This window comes from Varroa destructor, unplaced genomic scaffold, assembly GCF_002443255.2.
Source record: "Varroa destructor unplaced genomic scaffold, Vdes_3.0 BEIS01000007.1, whole genome shotgun sequence".
Classification (NCBI taxonomy): Eukaryota; Metazoa; Arthropoda; class Arachnida; order Mesostigmata; family Varroidae; genus Varroa; species Varroa destructor.
In genome coordinates, this window is record NW_019211460.1 from 29,936,738 (window position 1) to 29,958,502 (window position 21,765).

At 39.6% G+C, this 21,765-nt stretch overlaps 1 protein-coding gene across 2 annotated transcripts in view; it reads right to left on the minus strand.

The window, feature by feature from the left end:
* Positions 1–21,765, minus strand: part of LOC111254389 (visual pigment-like receptor peropsin) — a 36,666-nt gene that overhangs the window by 3,894 nt on the left and 11,007 nt on the right. For both annotated transcript variants that reach the window (XM_022815160.2, XM_086974607.1), the window contains exons 3-5: positions 19,731–19,885; positions 19,192–19,282; positions 17,326–17,587 (exon numbers count right to left, since the gene is read on the minus strand). In XM_022815160.2, coding sequence (XP_022670895.1) covers positions 17,326–17,587; positions 19,192–19,282; positions 19,731–19,885 — 508 coding nt within the window. The remainder of the gene's footprint in view (positions 1–17,325; positions 17,588–19,191; positions 19,283–19,730; positions 19,886–21,765) is intronic.

Here is a 21,765-nt window from a genome sequence, read left to right on the forward strand (position 1 = left end):
TGAAGTCTCTAATCAAATAATTCTATCGTAATGTAATCGGATGGATGTGTTTATTAAACTTTTACTGTTGCTAGGATATTAAGTGTGGTTTGCCAGTCAGTTTTTTTTCAGTAGCTGAAAACGTCTTGACGTTTAGTGAAATGTTTCCTTTCATTACAACCAAAAATGGCTGCCATTTGGGAAATGTTAGTGAACGCTAAAATATGAAATGAAAGAAACCTAATCTTTGTTTGTATTTCATAGGGTTACTTCCATTCTATACTACAGGACGCCCAGTTCCACTAGTATGCGTAAGGTTGCATATCCTTAGTGCTTAAGGTAATCTAAGTATCGATTCAGCAGATGTAAACAATACAAGAAACCCACTTTAATATGTGTATTCAAAATGTGATCCAGTGTCACTTGGCCGTAGATTTTGAAGGCATCGTCCTACTCACACCTAAAAAAACGTTCTCAAATAGAAACATGCCAAACACGATTTCACGAAAAGAGCCTGAGGTAAATTAAATTGTATTTGAATCAAAGAGGAGCCTGATTGTTGTGTTCGTACACAATATGTATTTTTTTGTCAAAGTTACAATGTGTTTCTTAGAGAAATATTAAATACCGGATCAGCGTTAGGACATAGTGCAAATCACTCAGCTAATTATAGATACATATAGCTGGTATTTTAAAAACACAAATGGAGCAGCATTTGTTATGTTGCATAAAACAAATGAAAAACTTATTTTGCCGGATAAGAAGATACATAACTGTATGCATGCACTGTGGCATGGCCTTAGAGTAACAATAAGAGAAAGCCACGATCTCGCACCATCAGGTGAAAAAAACGTCCTAGATCGGCCAGAATCTGCAATAAGGAGCTCATTCTCAGGTCGCAGTTTGATCCACCCGGCCTGTTTAGAACAAAATTGTTATAACTAAAAACCAGCATTTGCCTCTTCACTGGCCTGTGTCTTTAAAATGGCCTATATAGAGTAGGTACTTTAATGTGACCTTGTAGAGTTTTATCCTGGAGTATGATGTGCCCATATTTGGCCAGTCGATTAGACAAAGAATAAATATTTTTATTTTGTCTTCAATTATACTGTCATTAGCATGGCATCCGAGTAGTCTTTTGAAGAAGGCAGCAACAGACCAAGGTTGCCAGGCTTCCCGCTATTACTAGCGAAAGCTGTTGAAGCTTCATCCGCGGCTCAGAAGCAAGAGAAGTGGCGTGTAAGAAAAGCCTCACGGTGGACCGAGCGCCCTCTACCAATGCCATTATCACTGCTATATATATATATATATATACAACGTTGAAACGCACTGAGCTCAATAATGGCTCGTACTCGTTCACGATGCGCCGCCGCCTTGTCGTAGTAATTCATCCTGCGGCATATATTGGCAGCTCGTTTCTGCTGACATCTACGATTGTGACATCTGCTAACCAACTAATCTTACTATGCGAATACATCCATAATTATATACAGTGGGTCCGTTTTTTTTGCATGAACGTATTCTTGATAGAGAGAATTTTCCTGGAAAACTTGAAACAAAAGGTTTCAGGCCCATCAGAAATAAGTACGTGTATGAAAAGACGATTCGACAGCGGTTGCTACACCCTCCACCGCCAACACTCCGCCAGGTAACAAACTAAATGCCCGAAGCAAACTTCCTCCTGTTTTTTTTTTTTTTTTTTTTGAAAATAAATGCGTTTGTCTATTAGAGGCATCGGAGCAGCTTGGTTTGCATGTAAACAATATTCCGAATAGTATCTATGAACGGCCTATGCCAATGGATGTTACTTTTAGCGCCTCGTTATATCTAAGTGTTAGCTAAACGAGAGCGAGTTGCATATTATTCGGTGTTATATTGGGTTCGAGCTACAATGTCGAAAAGCTTTTTGGGTCTGGACATGCAGAAAAATTTGCATTTTGCTTTAACATATGCTTGCCATACTATTTCATTTTATTTATTTATTTACTTAATTTCCCACGAAAAGCATTTCTTATGAATATCTTAATCTGCGAAGTGTTCAAATCATCCAAATTTAAACTGTACAAAAATTCTATTCAATGTATTATCGTTTTTGTGTTCACCTTATATACAGACTGGGCTAGAGACATAAAAACTATTGAATATATTTGAAATCTTTATCAGAGATTCGACGGGTATTGATGGTCTGAGCGCTCATCTACTAGACAGTAATGCTGCTAGCTCTTTAATGACTGTCGCAATTTTTTGCAAAGACTCAGGATCGAAAAATTGTTATTGAAATCATTTCTTCTGCTGTCAGGGGGTTCGAATTATAATAAGCTTCCTTTCTATAGCGATACAGCACGTACAGATCATGTGGTCGTGCTTTTATAGGCTTGTATACATACACAGAAATACGTCCTGAGATTACGTCTAACCATCTCATAGCAATTTGCACGGCAGTAATGTTATTAATAGTAACGAAAGTAGCAAATATGGACTGTGCATATTGAAACTAAGCGGGAGATTGTAATAAGATAAAACATGCTGAAAAGGAGAGGAAGTGAAGAAATAACGAGGAGTTCACTTTTTTATAGCCTGTACGGATCATAAATATCCGAACGTGTATTTTTTCTTACGACTGACACTTGTATCCCACTTCGGATATGCTTGCATTGAAGCGTTTTAATCCAATTTGATTTGAGCCATTTATCTAGCTTATACTTAAACATTTAATGGTGGGAAAGATTTCATGCTGTGTCCCAACGTTGCTTGTCACGCTTGAAGCGAACACAGTAGTCTATGTGCAATTTTTTTTCTTATAGAGGTTTCTTTCTGTTTATTCCGTTGATATCACTAATCCTTGACTTATTGTTAAACGACATTCATACCCTATATGTATCCCGTCGGGCGGCGTCCTCTGGTTGCCATGGTAATCATGGACATACAGCCATCGCTGGTTCCTATTCCAACCAAATCCTCTAGTAAACGCAGATTTTTAACCCTATACCAAGGTGATTTCAAAATATGAGCAAAGTGTTAAAAAGATTTATCTTGTAATCCCATTGTGTCTTACCTCTCTTTATGCGTCAGTATCGCAATATGTCGCAGTCACCCTAAAGGGCTTACTGTTCAGTAGCTTCTATATCTTCAGGGATCGTTAGGTAGCCCTTACCGTCACCTTTTTAAGTGGTTTTGTACTACAGGTTAACGCAATTCTGAGAGATTGGTAACGTTGAAGATGGAGTTGGAGAATTCGAAGCACACAGTTTTAGCGTCGGAGCTATACAATTTACAGGCTGCCTGGACCATAGACGGCAATTAGATACCAAATTTAGTGCCCATCGGCGCTTGAGATAGCAGCATACCGACACCGCGTATTCGTCAAATCTGCAATGTATACAGGCTATGATTTGGTGCCGCTGTACGGAATTGACACTGTCAATTGAAAATATGGTCTGCTAAGCAGAAAACACTTTTGTTATTTCGCTAAAAAATAGAAGCAAAATCTAAATTTAAAATAGAATTAATAGTTTTATCGGAGGGTAGAAGATGTAGCATCTGACATACTGTCACGAAGTAACGCCGCGTCTTTGGAGTGGTTAAGACGTGGCTTGCGATTTGAGTCGTCTGATATTTCCTCCTATGCTAATCCTATCTAAAAATAAATGTATATCTATTGCGATCAGCTAGGCCTAAGGTCCTTGGCTAACTATTGTAAAAGATCTTAGGGCAGTTCGACCATGGATGAAACAACTCTGATCTAGAACCAGCCCTTATGTGCAAGTTCCTCAACGTAGATAGAGATTCTGTAAAATAGACACTTCGCATCATCTCACATGAATAAACAAAGCGTGTTTCAAATATTACACACCCGTAAATCGAGTCAGCCGAAATGTAGTGTCGTAGAAACGTTTAAGCCTTCCTTATCTGCACTTCGAATAAGAATTCTGGAAGTGAACTACAATCTGGAATGATTTGGCGCCAATTTTTTGAATCGGCATAGTATTTTTGCACGTGGAAAGAGATGGCCATTTCGAATTTTGTGCTAACCATCGTAGTAACGAGTTATATTAATATAAGTTGCTAATGATTTCCACGTGTAATATACTCGAGTAAATAAAAAAAAGAAATGAAGATGTTAAAAGTCAAACGTGCCAGCATGAAAGTTACAAAGACGAAAGTTGCGCCTGGATGGAATAGAGAAGTAAGCGGATGGAGGCTTAATTGGGCTTAACAGTGTACCAAAATATATTTTTCAGTTCGCTAATGACAAAAAAACATACCAGCAAATAAGAAAAGCTGTAATACAAAGTTCGTACATGTAGGGGCATAATAATCGTCATGGGCATTATCGGCGCCATGATCTATCAATCGTATTGTAAAAATGTACCGCCTGTAACATCCCGAATTGCCCTCGCAAAGTAATCGCTTTGGACCGATTTATTCGCAGCAGGTAACATTTTATCATTGGACTACTTGCCTGAGCTAATTGTTGGGTTCGTTCTGCCTGAAAGTAACGTTAATCACATAATATTGATATCAAAATAAAAGCAATGTAATCCTGCGTTCTATTTAAATGTATCTGTTTGGAGCGTACAACCTAAAGACAAAATTGATGATTTCATTAAAAAGAATGGAAGATGCAGTAGTTGATGTTTTGTCAAGTTCACGAGTTTCACCGAATGATAGCACGACGTCACATTAGCATTCGTAGATCGGCCAAGATGCCAAACGGACACGGTTTAGGGTAAAGTGTCAAAAAAAAAAAAGCTTGAACGGTGTTCAACTATCCTGCATTATACGCTATCAGATTTTATGCTTTTTGACTCTGGGATTCCGGATATCATGCAAAACCCTGCATTCGAACTGTGTTACGACGCTTTGTGTGATAGGATAGCTTTAGACGTCGGACGTCTAAACTGGTGTTTATATTACTATCTGGTTAGCGCAACTACCGAAGGCGACCAAAGATCTGCGTTCGAACCTGGGTTGGGTAAACAGCCGTTGGGTTTGGCCGGGGTACAATTCGACAATTAGACAAAGTGTTTAGTTTTAATAAACTAAAGCACTGAAATTAATCGACTAGAAAATTAATGAAGTCCGAAAACCCTTATTCGAGACACAAGCAGTCATGTTTAGATATAGCAGATATAGTATAATGGCGTTATTAGTGATGTGATATCGATAACAATACGGAAAACTACAAACTACTGCTAGGGGAGAGAAATTAGTCACATCAAAAAAGGACGCGCGACGAAGTTCACGGGTCCGTCAAGTGTAACACAAGTCGGCACTTATTTTAGGCTTAATGGAGCTATGTTAAATCAAAAGAGGTGCAACTAGTGTTATAGTATATTTGTTATTATAGATATTATAATTGAGTTCAGTAATGAAATCTTTATAGGCAGTATAATATTTTGTAGATAATGTGTTTTAAATGAACATATTAAATGTCGACATTATTCTACGTAGCTCAATAATGTCTGCGTCCTTCCATAGGTATAAGGCTATTTACAATGCCAAATAGACGATATTAATAGCCGTGTAGGCTCTTTCCTAAGATTTGACGCAACCCATCTTCGAAAGGATGTTAGGCTTCATTATAGAGGAGTCAGCGACCCTTCCGTGGTATGTTAGTGCATTTTTTTTTTATCAGAATTTCGTCACGATCTTCTCTATTGAATAATGTGATACCAGATTGTATACTATCACATTTATATGCTAGCCGTTTTGCGAATCTATCGAGCAGAAACAAACTAAAGGGACGGCCATGCGATTCCGAGATTTTTAAGTTCTAACAAATAAAGTAATTAGATGAACTTTTCGCTAATAGAGGAGGAATGTATTCACTAAAAGACATCATGTAGCATATCATCGGTAATAAATTGCATCATGCACTCATGGAATTACCGGCAGTTTTCACATAGAGCCCTGATCACGTTCGTTGCGTGTGAAGCGCCACATCGCCGGTGTGCATGTTCTATGCGATTCTAAATTGTCATAGACTCACACGAACGCCAAATGCTAATAACACACACACACACACACGGTAATTGGCCTAAGCATGGGCCTTAGGACGGTACGACCTATCTAGTAGATACTTGGAAGCCAGACGCTACATTGAACTCCGTTCGATTAATGACGAATATTTAGCACGAGATAATTGCATTTTGCATACTTCAAGAGGGACCCGTCGATAGCTGCTTAAGATAAGAATGTGCTGGGTCTGTTATTATTGCTTTCACGTCAGTGTTGCCATAAATACTTCTGTAACTTGCAATTGGGATCATTCCTTGAAAAGTCTGTAAGGGGTGACGGAGGTTGTTTTAACGTATTCATTTGAAAAGAGGCACTCGCGTTCGGGACTGTGTACGTGTCATATAAGGGACATAATGCGGCCATTTTGTTTTTCACCAGGCCTGCTGTTGCCTAGTAGGTAAAAGTTCCATGTGCCACCCCGAGATGTGAACGCATCATCTCTCGTAATACGCTAGAGTTGCGTATATTAATACATCTACTGAAGATTGGTCGGTGTATGCGTTTTACATTAAGTGATCGAAGGAGTGCAGGAGTGGCGGGAAATCGGCGTGACGAACCCCTACATTGGCGCCGTGCTACTGCGAAGGCTTTGCATTTTTTGTCCATACGCGCAGGGACCTGCTGGTCAGACCTCTGGATGAAGCTGCAGAACTGATATATCCCCTTAACGAGCTCGCATAGTAAGCAGTGTATTTTTGGATCCAGTCGATGAGTCAATGGCATTAAACGTCGGCGCACTTTGAATAATGCCACGATTCAAATCATCCTTTAGACTGATCCTGGAGGCGTCAGGACCTCGCAAAGTATTTGGAACTCCTTCGAACGCACCAGACGCGTAAAAACATAGAAGACGTTACTACGGACCAATTAGCATGTGTAGTAACGCATCTCTTGCAAGCAAACTCTATGTACGAATAACTGTATGAGTAAGGTATAACTGTCCTTTATTATGCATATAGTCAATTGTTCTTCTTCGACTTGATTCTATTTGTGCACAAATATGTTTCCTCGTCATTACTACCGAAGAAAAGGTTTCCCGTTTAGGATTTATATTAGTTCTAGGCTTCAATGATGTTTGTTCTTAGTCCATGCATAAAAATACTTCCTCGCATTGGCGAAAAGTTTCGTATTACGGCATCTATTTCCGTTCTAACGTTCAGTCACAACAAACAGTGAAAATCTCACACAACAAACAGAGTCGATTTACAGCTTCTGTGAGCTTGAATACAAACCGACATATCTAAACAAGGCAATTGCGATGAACAAAGAAAACAGACTTCCTGGAAGAAACCAAAGCCAACTCAGATCAATGTACGACTCTGTGAGACAGTTAGCTTTTACGGTATAGAATATAACGAATTTGAATTTCACCCTAAGTCTAATTTAGGATATTATTGAGTAGTGTTACTTGTACTTCAAAGATCAATCGGTGAATCCACAGAATATTTCGGAACGGGACGGTCAGCTTAGATTTTTTGAGTTGAGCTTCCCCCGCATGTGGAGGTCATTATCAAATCCAGCCACAAGCCACAAGACAGGGGCTTGTTGAAATCAAGCGATTCTTTTACATGAAAGAATAATTGCCACTTAAAATCATTAAATAGTGAGCTTACAAAAAAATGACACGACTACGTACTTCTTTCTACGGTAATTCCTTTCAAACAGGACGCTTAATGCTTCTATAGCCACATGGTTTTGTTGGGCGCTATAGGACTACGTTAGTTTATCAGCATCGTAATGGCCTCTTTCCGAAACCATAAGGCAGATGCTTTTGACGAGACATAAACAACTACTTGCAAACGAATCCAACGAAGCTCTATAGGCTTTACAACACAATATGGCGATAAGCTACTGGCGATGGTCAGCCTCTTGCAGACGAAATTCTAAATAATACATCAAATGGTCACTCTCTTATATGGTAACGCCGTGATCGTTTTCGAAGTTAGCTAACCAGGCTTTTCACGATTAATGATGATCTCATGATGTAAGCAAGACTATACACGTATTCACAGGCATCTGAATGACGAAACGTAGACATTTACATGCAACACCTACAACTCGACCATTTATCATAGCGTATGAGATTGTAATGAGTCAATTTGTTTCTTTCTTGCTAACAGGAAGAAACCGCTACCTCTGTTAAAGTCTCTCTAATTGAAACCGTTGGCAGATCTAGTTAAAAGCTGCTTTGGGTCGCGTGACCGTATGAGCGCCTCTGTCTAACTCATCACAATACACTAATATCAGTTCATACAGCCAAACAAGTCAGGTCTTTAGAACCAGGTTGGACGCGTTCCCCTTACAGTGTCGTTCAACTCTCTATAGCAGACGTTTATAAGCGAGTCCGTTGTTGAGTCATGTTGGTTCTCAGCTCACGTGTCCTAGGCTTGCGCCAGCGATGCCCTAGGCTTTGGTTACACATGCACAGGCACATTGATAACGATAGACAAACCGTGTCTGCTGGACCAAGATGTATAAGTGCAACGTGACGAAACGAGATGATAGTAAATTCAGGTTGACGTGCCCTCCATTCTTCTACGCTATAATCAAGTTAACACCCTAATAAAATGTTCTGATACAATTCATCAACTTTATGCACGACACCCTTTTTCTTGGCATATCAGCCCCACATTGAACGGATCGCAAGAGTTCCGCCGTACCGAATTTCGCCAAAATGTCCTTTGTAACTCAAAATGTGCCAAAATTTACTTTGTAACTCTGTTCGCAGATATCCCCGATCTTAAAAGCATCACTTTATTCGTACGCTTAAAGGTAAAGCATGGATTTTATTTAAAAATGATTTCTGTTACATTAATATATAACTTGTCCTATAAATACGTTAACTATTCTTATAAGCTGTATAACAGATTAGTCTTCACTCGGATATATATATATAAATCTGTTCATCGTGCGAGCTAGGGCGCTTGATTGAAAAGGATCCGTCAAATAAAACTGGCTTGTTCCGCCGTACGGAGCGGTTTAATTTTGTTCTAAGAATGCTCTGTATTGCACTTTTGGGCCTGGGGTTTATACCGTTGTATACAGTATCGGCTCTTTGCATTTCTCAACAAACAGGTTTCGGTCCATCCGAAAAACTGGACCGAAACCTGTGTGTTACGCTCTCTTATAAACAGGCCCATAGTTGTTTACTATCGTCAACGAAAATTTTCACTGGCATGGAAGGAAACAGCGTGTAACATACAAAAGCGTCCATTTAGCGTAGCAAGCTCAAATCTTGTCCTGAGTTCACGCCAGCGAATGTTTTAGGCCATATTATATTTTTAAGTGGATTCTAACTCCGAAACGCAGAAAGTAATAGTAGATCGAGCCGCATGCATAGAAGCAAATGGAAACTTGTTCTACAATGAGCCAGCCTATAGTCGAATTGCGCTTTCTAAATCGATACTTGTACGCCAGCGTTTCTGTAGCCTGTGTAAGCAGCGATATTGTATTGAAATGACCCGCTATAAAAATGGCCTGTAAACGGCACATAGCGGTTCCATTTTGCCCGCGGTTCTTCGTCACGAAATGGTCGTCCAGAATCTTATGAGAGCGGTGCACGTAGACGCTCCGGGATTCTTCATTACGTTCTGCTAGACATCCCGTCCGTTGTTGGCTGCAGCTCCTTGACATGGCGCCAAACGCTTGATAGATAGCATCGCGCATGATGTACTAGAAAGGTCCACTGGTCGAAGCAGAAGGATTGTTTCGAGTTGATATTGGTAACACAACATAACATAGAAATATAGCCAATTATCACTGGCGCGTAGAAGGTGAACAAAATCATTTCTATAGAAGCTTGCTCAGTATTCAAGACGCTTTGTAATCTATTCGGGACCGATAAAGATTGCCCGATATATGCGGAATTTTTTTCGGACGAGCTAAATGATTCACCATTTACTGGATTTTCACTGTTTACATGTATCCTCGTCAGCGAAAAATGCGCCAATATCAAACTATCAGGTGTTCAACGAAACAAAAGCAAAATTTATTGGCGTTTCCTTAACAAGAAATGACCCTGACGTTTGCTAAGAGAGCGGGAGATTAAGCAAACCTGAGAAAAATAGCGGTCGTATTAGTAACCTAAATCTAGAGTATACCTACGCAGTCAATTCATTTTACCGTCGTGCATTGATCGAAGAAAATATTTCAGTGTCTTCTTGCCAGATCATCATTTTCATCATTCACAGTTAAAGGTCTTGATTTAAAATTTCACTTCATTTTCATTGGATTTTTAGTTTGTTTTTGTTTTCACTAAAATTGGGTCTACTTGTTTCGGGACGTTCGTGGGATGTTTCGGTGCTCCTACAGCTTCTTTACTTATCGTATATGTGCTTTTGAATAAAAACTACCTGTGCTTACTCTAGCGTTTATGGTAGATACCTTGAGTAAAATCGTTGTCATTAGCAAACGGTATTATTTCTGCATAACTTTTTTTAATTAGTGCTTATTTATTCATTTCGGCTTCCTTTTTTTAATCTCAAACTCAGGTAGTTGACTTCCTATAATGTACTGCTGTCTCGAATATATTCTCGATTAATTCACTAGTAACTAGTGTCACTCGAACATGGCATTCGGAATGCCCCATCGGCGGCGTGCCCCGTTCGCTCTATCTGGTACCACCGTCTTATATATTGGTTCGCCGTTTGTGTTTATAAGATATGCCACTGACATCTTGGATTCGGTGTCCACAGGCTATAGGCCTTCCAATGATTTTTAAGCAGAATGTTTCAACCATATCAGATAGTATTTGATGTACCTGGTTAAGCTAGGATTCTATCAATATTTAGGTAACCTTAACGAGTCGCGTGAATAAGATTAGCACTGGTGAGTAAGCGATGTGTCTGAGTTTTGCACAGTTGAAGATGCTCAGACTTGAAACGTCTATCGGACTGGCCGAAATACAGCCTCTGCGACCACTTGTTTTTCCGGAGGGATATCATTCCAGGTAAAGGCTACGTTGTCCCGGTATTATGTTTAGGGGGCGAAGTTGTTTATCTGTGATCTAGTCCGAAGGTAACATTTTGGGCAATAGGCACTCTGAGCAAATGAGATGCATTGGCAAAAATTGCTCAAAACAAATACCTATCTGTAGTGCTTCGACGACAATAACCGTTTGGAAATAGTGTTATTTTAATGTCGAGATAATCTATGTCGTGGAGAAGAAAACTGAATTTGAGAATCACTCTTTGCTTATGGATAAATGTAGCACTAATTTAATGCTTTCTTCGTATGGAAAGATGAAGCTTTCATTGTTTGCCAGCTAAATCTTGAAGGTAGAGCGTGTTTGCTTTACTCTGTTACCTCTTCGTCGATTCTATTTCGCGATGCGTTTTAAATAATCATAGTTCTATAGAAGAGTGTGCATTGCATCAGACTTTAGGTAAATACATTGTACCGGAAGTAGATGCTGTCTGTCTGGTTTCTGGATTGCTACGCATCAAACGTCGACTTCACCTAAAAAAATTCAACCTAGACTTAGGTAGGTAGCCGAGGGTGCATACTGAAGGCGCTGGAGCAATTTCAGAGGGTTCGTTGAGCTAAACGGAACGACCCTGATAGTACGGTGTGACTGGCTGATGGGGTGCAGCCTTCATTATGAGTTTATAAGTAACAATAAAATCATCGAGGAATAAAGTTTCCTGGCAGACAGTCTCCAGATTATCCGGTTATCATTGAAAGTGCTCAGAGTCCGCAGTGCAGTGCATCGATAACTTGTTTGCTAGGTATAAATTTAAAGATTATTACAAACAAATCTGAAATTTTGGGAATCACTTTTAACCAGGCGTTCAATGCTACTCATTCGGTGGTTTCATGGTAGCTGCGACAACATCCTGGGCGAAGGCTCAGTAGGTAAACCCCGCAGCTTCAATTTTCCTGCCACCATTAATTGCACTAGGACGATCATCGCCGCCCTTGCTCATTACCTATCGGACAATGCGGACGCTACGAAAAATAATCTCCCAAGACACTTTACAAATTTTATATTTTACGTGTTTTTCGTTAACGGATAAGCTAACATAAATTAACTGTTCGTCTTAGCTCCTTTTGTCAGCCTGTTCACTTTCGTGACTCGTGCAGCCAGGCTCGGGAAGGTGATTATTTCAACTGAGCAAATAAGCCAAACATGTAAATCGGATTTGGGCGTGATGCTTCTATAAGATGCAGGATACGTCGTAGAAATACTGGCATCGACGGAATGCCGAATGTCGTTTACCTTCGATAACAGGCAAAGTAAATCGGAGAGGAACTAGCCTATATATAGAAGAACTGTAGGTATATAAGAGACAGATGAGCAAAACCAGGTATCTTTAGGGATTTTGATCCGGAAAGCGCGCAAATTAAGCCGTCGAACTAATTTAATAGATATCGATGCTTAAAGGAAAAGCAATATCGTCATCGACTGAAGTTAGCAGTTCAATAACTTTTGTAGCCTCATAGGCTCTCATGGGCGTCCGTGTGTCTGCTTGCTGTATTTGCGCGCCTCCTATTCTATGCCTTGCGGGCATCCTATTCTATAGAAGGCCGTCGCATTTCACGCTTCTGTATAGACAGACACGCCTATAGATGTTGTAGATGATCGCAGTTGAGACCAGAGCATTGCTGTGCGGGAGTTCTCTATCCCTTCAAGCTTCAACCGAGTTTGGAGTGCAAGCACGAACGATATACACAAGGCTTGAATCTTGCGAAAAAAAAGAAAAACAAAGAAAAAAAACTTTCCTACTTTACTACGGACCAAAGTCCGTTAAACTTCCTTAGCTCTTTAAAACATGCCAACAGGTCACCATAGGCAAGCGACGCGGTTTCAATCTAGGTTACGTACGGCGTTCAGTCATGCTGTTCACATTCTATATGTATCACGTATTACCTGTGTTTTCAACCAATAATGTTCTAGCATGTTTGACTAATGGAATATCCGTCTTCAAAAGACACACTCTATCGTTATCCGCTACTTATCAACTCTACAAATACTCTTGGCTAACAGAAGAAGACATATGTAGGATAAAACGATCGTATATACGTACATAAATATATCGCTCAGCATACTGTACGAACTAAGGACGATGTGTGGCCTTTATCTTTTATGGCATACGGGATACATTCCGTATTTTCTGCTTTTTACTTTTACTATAGGCACATAGTGACCTATTATTCGTAGCCTAGTAGGGTGTGTGTTATTTTTTTAAATACTTTTTCGTATTTTGATTCTAGTAAGCATCGTATTCTTTGTGAGACGCAATTCTATCATTGTGGAACGTATACATCCGCATTGACCAAATGTCGCTAGTAAAGTTCACCAGGGTAATACTGCTAGGCAGTAAGCTGATCTCATATATATCATTTTTCATGCTCTTAAAAAAATGATGTATTCAGAGCCTATGATGTATAGCTACAATTGGTGAACAGGTGAATGAAAAAGGAACCACTGTCGAAGTTTTCTTTAAAACGGTAACAGCTATATTAAATTGAGACAGGAAAGCTGGTCTACACTGTTAACCGGTCAGAGTCAGGGATGACCTACGCGACGTCGAACTACGTACAATAGTATACCGTTATCTTAATGGTCGCTGAATCTAGCGATTAAATTCGGAGTTAAACTTTTCTCAGTTCGGTGTCATTGCTCTACTGGTTTTTTCCGAAATTTTGCATCCGCAACCACCGTCTCTATCATTCAGCCTATACTTTCCAGCACAAGTACATCATCGAGCTGGGTTCGCAACTGGTTTCCATGGAACCTATGCCTTCTTACGGTTTAGGGCGGGTTTTCTTTTGCACAGATGAGGAAACCTTGCCCTAAGACGCAAGAATGACGAAAAATTGATTTAGCTAACGGCACCAGTTTATGTCGCTCGTGTCTTTTCTTCGGTCTACCTGCTCGAGCTATCGGTACTCCAGCTAATATTCTCAGTATTACTGGAGTTATGGCTTTCAATTTTTATTAAGTTCTAATTCACTTTCTTATGTGTTGTGTCCCCATTGAGCCAAATTTGGGAAATATCATATTTTTAATTTGTCCACCATAATTTGTTCTCTTTGTTCACATCAATTCGGTATCTGCTTTTCCCAACTAGCGGTTTGTTTTCTTTTTATCCGTTGTGTTGATGTAAAAGTAATGAAACTCAGAGTAATAGAATTTAAAGCTATATGTAGTGTCAACCAATATTTTCCTTGTTTTAACATCGCTAAATTTGGCCTGCGTCGTAGCGAAATTTGCTTATCTTTTCCAGTTTCATTATCCGGACCCAACTGAGAAATTGGAAAACGCCACCTGGAGGTTCGTTCTTGGCTCTCAGGACTACCTTTACAAATATCTTCGAAACTCGTCTCCGAGGCATACAAAACGTTTGGCACTTCCCAGGAGCTAAGGTTTTGATCTGCATAGTTACTTTTGTTATTTGCATTATTTATTCACAACATGTTTTAACCAAATTATTTTTGTGTGGGATATCTTCTCTCTGTGGTTTACTATGAATCCGTTTTTCTGTAATGTGTCGGTGTCTGAGCAGGTATGCTAGCGTTGGATATACTGGGTCATTTGCTTCAAGATCCGGATCCTCAACAACATTCTCTTCGGGCATATTCAGTGCTTAGGTTTAATATTATATTAAAATCTCCGCTAATACTTTGTATCCTACCGTTATTCTACCTGTCCAATCGAAATCAATTACTTTCGCGTTTGCGGTGCATGTTAGGCTGTTAAGGGTTCGTACGATGGGCGTAGTAGATTGTCGAAAGAATGACGCCCTTATTGACCGCTTTTAGGATGTAGAGGTCGACCATCTCAACGGCCGCACACTTTTACATTATGGGACGAAATATCTTTTATATGTGGTACTATTCACGAGTCAAAACTCAAAATACCGTATAAATTTGATATTGTGAGCCTCGACGTTGTTGGTCAACATTTTACAGTGGTTCGCCCATTAAAATTGTTTTCAGCCCTTCTTTTTACAGTTGCAACGAATGATCTCAGTGGTTTTTGCAGGGTTTCGCTTCTTAAATTTAGGGTTGACGCTCTGTGAACTGTTTGGTAAACTGTTGACCCTGTTGTGAGTTTTTGCTGTGGGAGGGACTCCTCCATGCATTTATAGAGTTTGGGAATCGTAGCTGGTCCAGAAGAGAGAGCAGCGTTCAGGCCCAAGTCTATTGTTCATTCCGCGTCGGTTGTGAGGCGCCTCCCGGTACTGCAAATTATTTTTTTTAGAGCATCTGTCCTCATTCTGCTTGTAAATGGGTGTATTAGCCAGTCATAAACCAAATAGTTCTCTGCCTTAGCTCTAAGTTCGCGTAAACTAAGTGGAACTGGAAGTTTTAAGTAATAGACTCTAGGGGCTTGTATCTGTTTGCCCTGCATTTGATGGTGGCTAGATCTTTTAAAATGTCAGTAGTTAGCTGAAATTGCTATTTATCTTTTTAGCGTGATTTCTGACACACGTCAGCGTGTTGCGGCACTTTTCTACAAAGCACTCTTGCAAGGAAAAGGATGATTCGGGCTTACATGGAGATAAGGAACAAAAATCGTTTTGGAATCAACTCTACCGCAGAATCTTAAGATTTATAGTAAAAAGGACCTCATATACGAGATGATCACAAGCCACATTGAAGACCAAAAATTTACGAAGTTTTATAATAATAGAAATTTATACACGGACCGTTTTTTCGATGATTCTAATATATATGTTGGTTTTTGCTGGATATTGAATGGAATGTTTGTGTGTATCAGTGCAGATAGTTACTATAACGAAATAACTTCAATAGAAAGCTCTTTTTAAAACTACTTAAAAAAGGAGCTAAGGACCCGACTAACAGTAGTTACTAGCCTCGTAGAAATATGTATATAATAGTTGAACTTTTCCTATTACCTTTCTATATTTTTTTACGTTGAGCACAATATTTATAATGATACGAAACCTGCGAAAAGCATGTACAATATTGTACACTACTGCACAGTAACGTATAGTATTTTTTTAAAAATCGTTGTGAAGCTCATATAAAGCTTTATAACTCTTGAATTGTCTCCGGAACCAAAATTTGATTGAACATATAACCATAAGTTGTTCGCGAGCTTTAACAGTAGAATTTAACGTCGCACCTAGCATTAGCTTAAAACGGAATCGATGCACCGTTGGAAAGTTGGGAACCAGTTCTGTGTTTCAATATATTATACACGAAGATCCTACAACTATATATAGTACCGACGATTTTCAAGTGAAACGAGTCCAAGATTCTAGATAACTTTAAGTAAGAGACAAATCAAAGATAAGTTAAGAGTAGGTACGTGGATACGCGGCTTTATAAAGCGCACAGTGGATGAGAAGATCATGTTTAAAGTAAAGGGCACTGTGAAGAGTTACGTCGATTCTTAGGCCTATAAACTGAAAGCTCTATGAAGTATTACAGCATCGTATATATTCTTCTTATAGCTCAACGTTTTGAATAAAGATTTAATGATCGATCAATGATTAATTTTAGCGCATCATGATAGACACGCTCGATACTAGTTTGCTTACTGAGCTTCTTACGCAAACTCATAACGATTGAACGATCAAAACGCTCTTAATACAGATGTCCGGTGCTTTGTTACAAGCTTTTATCGTCGATCCGTTCCAAGCACCGCGTGGCCGAACAGATGAACGGAACTCAAGTAATGTGTCACCTTTGTCAAGTAGGTCCAGCGGCCTTTGCAAAGTATATAACGTCAAGGATTGCTCGACGGGAAGCTTATTCCTTATAGAACGAACGCGCAACTGACGGAGAAACGCTTTCTATGTTATCATCGTTAGGAGAACGTTAGGAGTAGGAGAGCATTCATAAGTGGAGGTGGCCTGCCTTATTTGAGACCGTTACTGACCCGTCCACTCACACATAGAAGAACACATATGCACGAGTCTGTCGGAATGGCACCGCTATGTACGACGACATTCATAAAAGCTTGAAAAAGTTCTTTTTGCAAGAATTGTTGACGAACTATTTGCCTGTAACATTATTTTGTTGCTAACCTGACAATTGAAGATTTATAGTAAAAAGGACCTCATATACGAGATGATCACAAGCCACATTGAAGACCAAAAATTTACGAAGTTTTATAATAATAGAAATTTATACACGGACCGTCAATAAGGAATTAAAGAGTAGATCATAACGATTAGTACCCGCACCAGAGACATTTATCAAGCGCAAAACAATATTTAGCATACATTTTTTACGTTTTGCATGCAACAGCTAGTTGTGCATCATCACTTAACTGAGCGTTTTTAATTAGGCTTTCTTTGCCATATTGTTCCCGGGTTGAGCTTAGATTCAAACGAACGATTTGCTACTCACCATGGTGAGGTCTTCTTCTCGTTGCTGCTTAAGCGTGTCGATAATGGCGGGCTGTTGGCTTTGCGAGCTTCCTATTGATCGTCGTGCGAACTCCGTCCGATAGGCCCGTTTCATTAGAATCATTTTCCGAAATGAATAGATAATTAACGAAAATGGCAGTATGTATCCACCGATAAAATATGCTATAATATATGTTTTATATTCATATGTATTTCGTCTCCAGTCGATTGTGCACGCTGTTCCAAACGGCGTCAGCGAGTAACTGGTGGACAGCAAAGAACAGCCATAGAAAAACAGAGTACCAATATCAGTGTTCTTGTTATATCGGTTCGCTCGGAAACAAAAAATATCAATATGAAGCTAACACACTAAACTACCTCGCTGTAAAACAATGCGGCAAATTCTAACGCTATGATGTTTGCCTAACTTCGAAATAAACTACTTGTGTCTCTCTGATCGTTTCTTCTTCTTGAACATCGTTCTCGTGGTTACTTTCAGTCAGTAGTAAAAGATCAGACAGATTCGCTTTTTGGAAAAATTTCTGCCTTCGGAGAAGGCGTAGTTGCAACAGTGGGGTACTGGAAAGTTATCCGATTGCTCATATGGTAGTCTTTCTACACAGTATCTTTGCATGTGTATTGTGGAAATTGTCAGCGTCTCTGACAGTCAACACGCTTTGCTTAAATCGTCAAACTTTAATTACGAAAATATCTTAGCCAGTATCTAGTTAATGGGGATTTCAACAAGAATCATACATACAGAATATTTAAGAAGCGGGTGATGTGGTCGCTGCAAGAGCGTGCTAATGTTAAGCCCCAATCTAACGATGTCGATCTAGCAAATCTAATCCATGTAACTGGTTCAGTGCGTTATCTCTCTCGACTAGGTCATATGCAGTTCAGGTCTGCCTCTCAGTCCTTCTGTGATATCCTTTCAAGTGGATGCCCCATGCTGTGAATCAAGGCATAGGCTCAAATTCGACAAACTAGTTCGATAAAGGTATTGTACTTGCAGAGCTTTCTGATCTCGATTACCCTAATACTTGATATAGCTTTTGGCTAGAGTAGGAGCTTCAGTTCCCAGCCGCTCGCAAAATTCATAAACGATGGACAAGCTATATAAACCAATAAATCAAATGGAACCAGAGTGAGTTTTATATGTTTTATAAGAACTGCAATCATCGATTTTCGGTGAGATGCCACCTTGAACAAGCTGTGGATTATGTAGAGGGTCGACGCTGTTTACAAGAGCTTGGTATTTGCATCTGTTAGCTCTGTGTAGTAAAGATCTGAATATCCAGAAGGTAACGAAGAGGAAGCTCTATTACGCATTGAGGCTGAAGTAAAAAGGCATGAGTTTGTCGGCTAGTTTACACATATCAAGTTTACCTCCGTTTCGTCGCGTTGAAATTGTGAGTAAAGCCTACAAAATAGACAGTCGATACAGCTTACGAAATATCGTTTAAAACAATTAGTCGCCATTTTGGCCAATGCGCTCAGACTAATGGCCTATCAAATAGGCGAAGGTTCCTAATCCACCATCATTGGCCACCACAAAAACTAGGCCAAATAAGTAATTTTCCATCACACATTCTAACGTCTAATGATGCCGTTATACCGCCGTTTGTGGATGTGTAAATATGCCATATCCCACTGTAGTGATGCAACATAAAATCCCTGTGAATGACTCATTTTTGCGAAATGATTTTCCTCTCCCTGTACAAGTACACATCTAACATTTGAAAACCTCTACTGTTTCCTGCATGAGTAAAAATGGTGTCCGACCGTAAGTTAATCAATGTTTTATTGCTATCCGATCTCTAGTTATTATTTTCAGAGTATATTTTTTTTTATCTTGTGAACTTACCGACTCCAACCGTACAACGGTGGTGTAGCCCAAATCGACGCAAACGTCCAAATTAGTACTGCGTAGAAGATATACGTACGCTGTAAGCGATCTTCGTACAACGTACGACCGGATACAAGAGAAATAGGTAGATTATGGTAATGGCAATGGCTGTACAATTACGATGTTATTTTTTAGACGATTTCTTTGTCGAAACCGTAAACATGTACGTCTATACGTATGCACACGAACTTGGCAGTGAATTAACAATTTTTGAATCTTGCCTAGCGAAAAATACGGCACAGCGATCTGGTTACGAGGGCGAATCACTGCAAAAGCCCTGTTTAACATAAAGCGCCACGAAGCCATGATTATCCCCTCCAGTTCTCCTAAATAGAGAGTCTGTTTAAGCTAATATACAGAGCAAGCATGCAGGGATAGGGCACGCACGTACATGACTCTAAATTATTGGATGATAGAAGTGTACGATATGTTTGATATTTATCGACTACTTTTTGCAAGGTATTACGTACGCATGCAACGTCGATCGGATAACTAACCGAGGTAGCTTTGCGAAGGCGCTGCGTCCGGCCGCATTCTCGAGATGGTCCGGTATTGCTCATAAGCTAGAAGAGACAGAGTGCCAATATGAGCTGTCCCAAATAAAAAACAACAAAACCCATATATCTGGCACCCTAGGGCCCCGTACAACCATCTGAAAATCAAATCGAGCGTTGACCCTGATTAATTAAGTGGACGCACCATTGCAACGAACAATTCGTCGATAAGCGGCACGGGCATCGTGGATCGATATCTCACTGATGCAATATGCCGGATAATTGATAACTGATGGAAAGAAACATGGCGTATTACACCTCACAGTATAGCTAACATTGCCCAATATGCGTCTGCTTCTTGCGGATTTCAGAGGAAAACTGAGGTGGGCTTAACTATGTGTCGATATTTTCGCGGGTAATCCCCGTCAATAGTACGTCGCGGCTGAGATCCGAGCTAATTTACCGTACAGGAAATCAGAGTCGAAAATCAGTTGCGGGTTAAAACACTTCATTTAAGAGGACGTAGTATAAAGTGATGTGATACTCGGACAAGATATACAAATCGAGTTACCTTAATTTTATTGCGCCAATTTGATATCACGACCCGGTAACATACACATTTGTTTCACCACCAATTGAAGCAGTATACTTTTCAGAAAAATATTTTTCACAGAAAACATTTTCATAAGTAACTCAAAAGGGTTTTCGGTTACTGGCACGAAGCCGCATGTCGAAATTCTGTGTATATGTATACACATACTAATATTGCAAATTTAAGGTAGAGAAAGTAATGAAGATATAAGATGCTCTTTATGTGTTTATACATGTAGCACAAAGAACGCTCACGTTTTTGCGAACACGCTTTTGAAGGACAGCATTTGAGCGCGTGGCGTATTTTACTAGGACTTATGAGTTCATTTCCGCCTTATAGGGTTTGTCGGTCACCATTCAGAGGTCATGGTAGCAAACACTATGTCGTACATATATCGCTTAACAGAACAGCACTCTTTATTGAGACTGACATTACAGTATTTATATTTACTAATTGAATATGTTTCCATTTGATTAGTTGGTACCTAATACGAAACAGTCGAGTATCGGGCTGATCTAAGGTATAAAGTAGCTCTTTAAATCTTATTAGGTCCTTCGAAGCTGTTACTCGATATTAACATATTAACCAATTGAGGTAGAACAATTTACGTTTAGGTTACGCGGCGCGGAGAAGAGCTGTCCTAAGATATTACAGATTAGCAAATGGTATAATGTGGTCGACTGAATTGTGCGTAGACGTCAATGGAGCATCAGTAGGCGCTGCTAATCAAGCGGCGTATCGAGAATTGCGTTGCTTCACTTTGGTCTTAGCTATGTAACTTGGGCTGGTGATAAGAGTTCCTTGCTTTTCAGAAACTATTTAAATGAACATCGAAAATACGCTTTATATTGCATTATTGTAGAGTCTGCAGGTAAGCGATCAGTGCAATCGAATTATTTGAGAGATATTTAAGTGAATTTGCTTTTTATAAAAAAAAAAAAAAAAAAAAACTAGCTTAGAGGTCTTCACCCCGATTGAAGTCTAGCCTGGGTTATATAGCGTAAGGAAAAGGGTCAACGGCCATATTAAAACATCCGAAAACAATCCCACGTCGAATGATAATGCATATATTTTTATTACAAACGTGTTTCTTACAAGTAAGTATTAGTGAGGATCAAATGAGGTAAGGGCAACAGGACATATATGGCGTCTGGATGGTTACGAGGTTGAGTACCTATACTTCTCAACTCTTATAATCATGTTATAAAAGGGCTCCAGAGCCAGCATTTGGGTTTAGATATTCCAGGCCGAAAGCGGGCTAAAAAATCTGGCTAATTCCCTTAAAATTCCGACCAATCACTAACACTCAGTGAGTTGGTCTTTAAACTGCGATGTTAGCTTATAAGAAAATGATGTGGCATGGAGGCAACTGTTTTGAGACCTATCGTTCGCAGTGTAACATTTTATCAAAATCCCTCTCTCTCTCTCTCTCTCTCTCTATATATA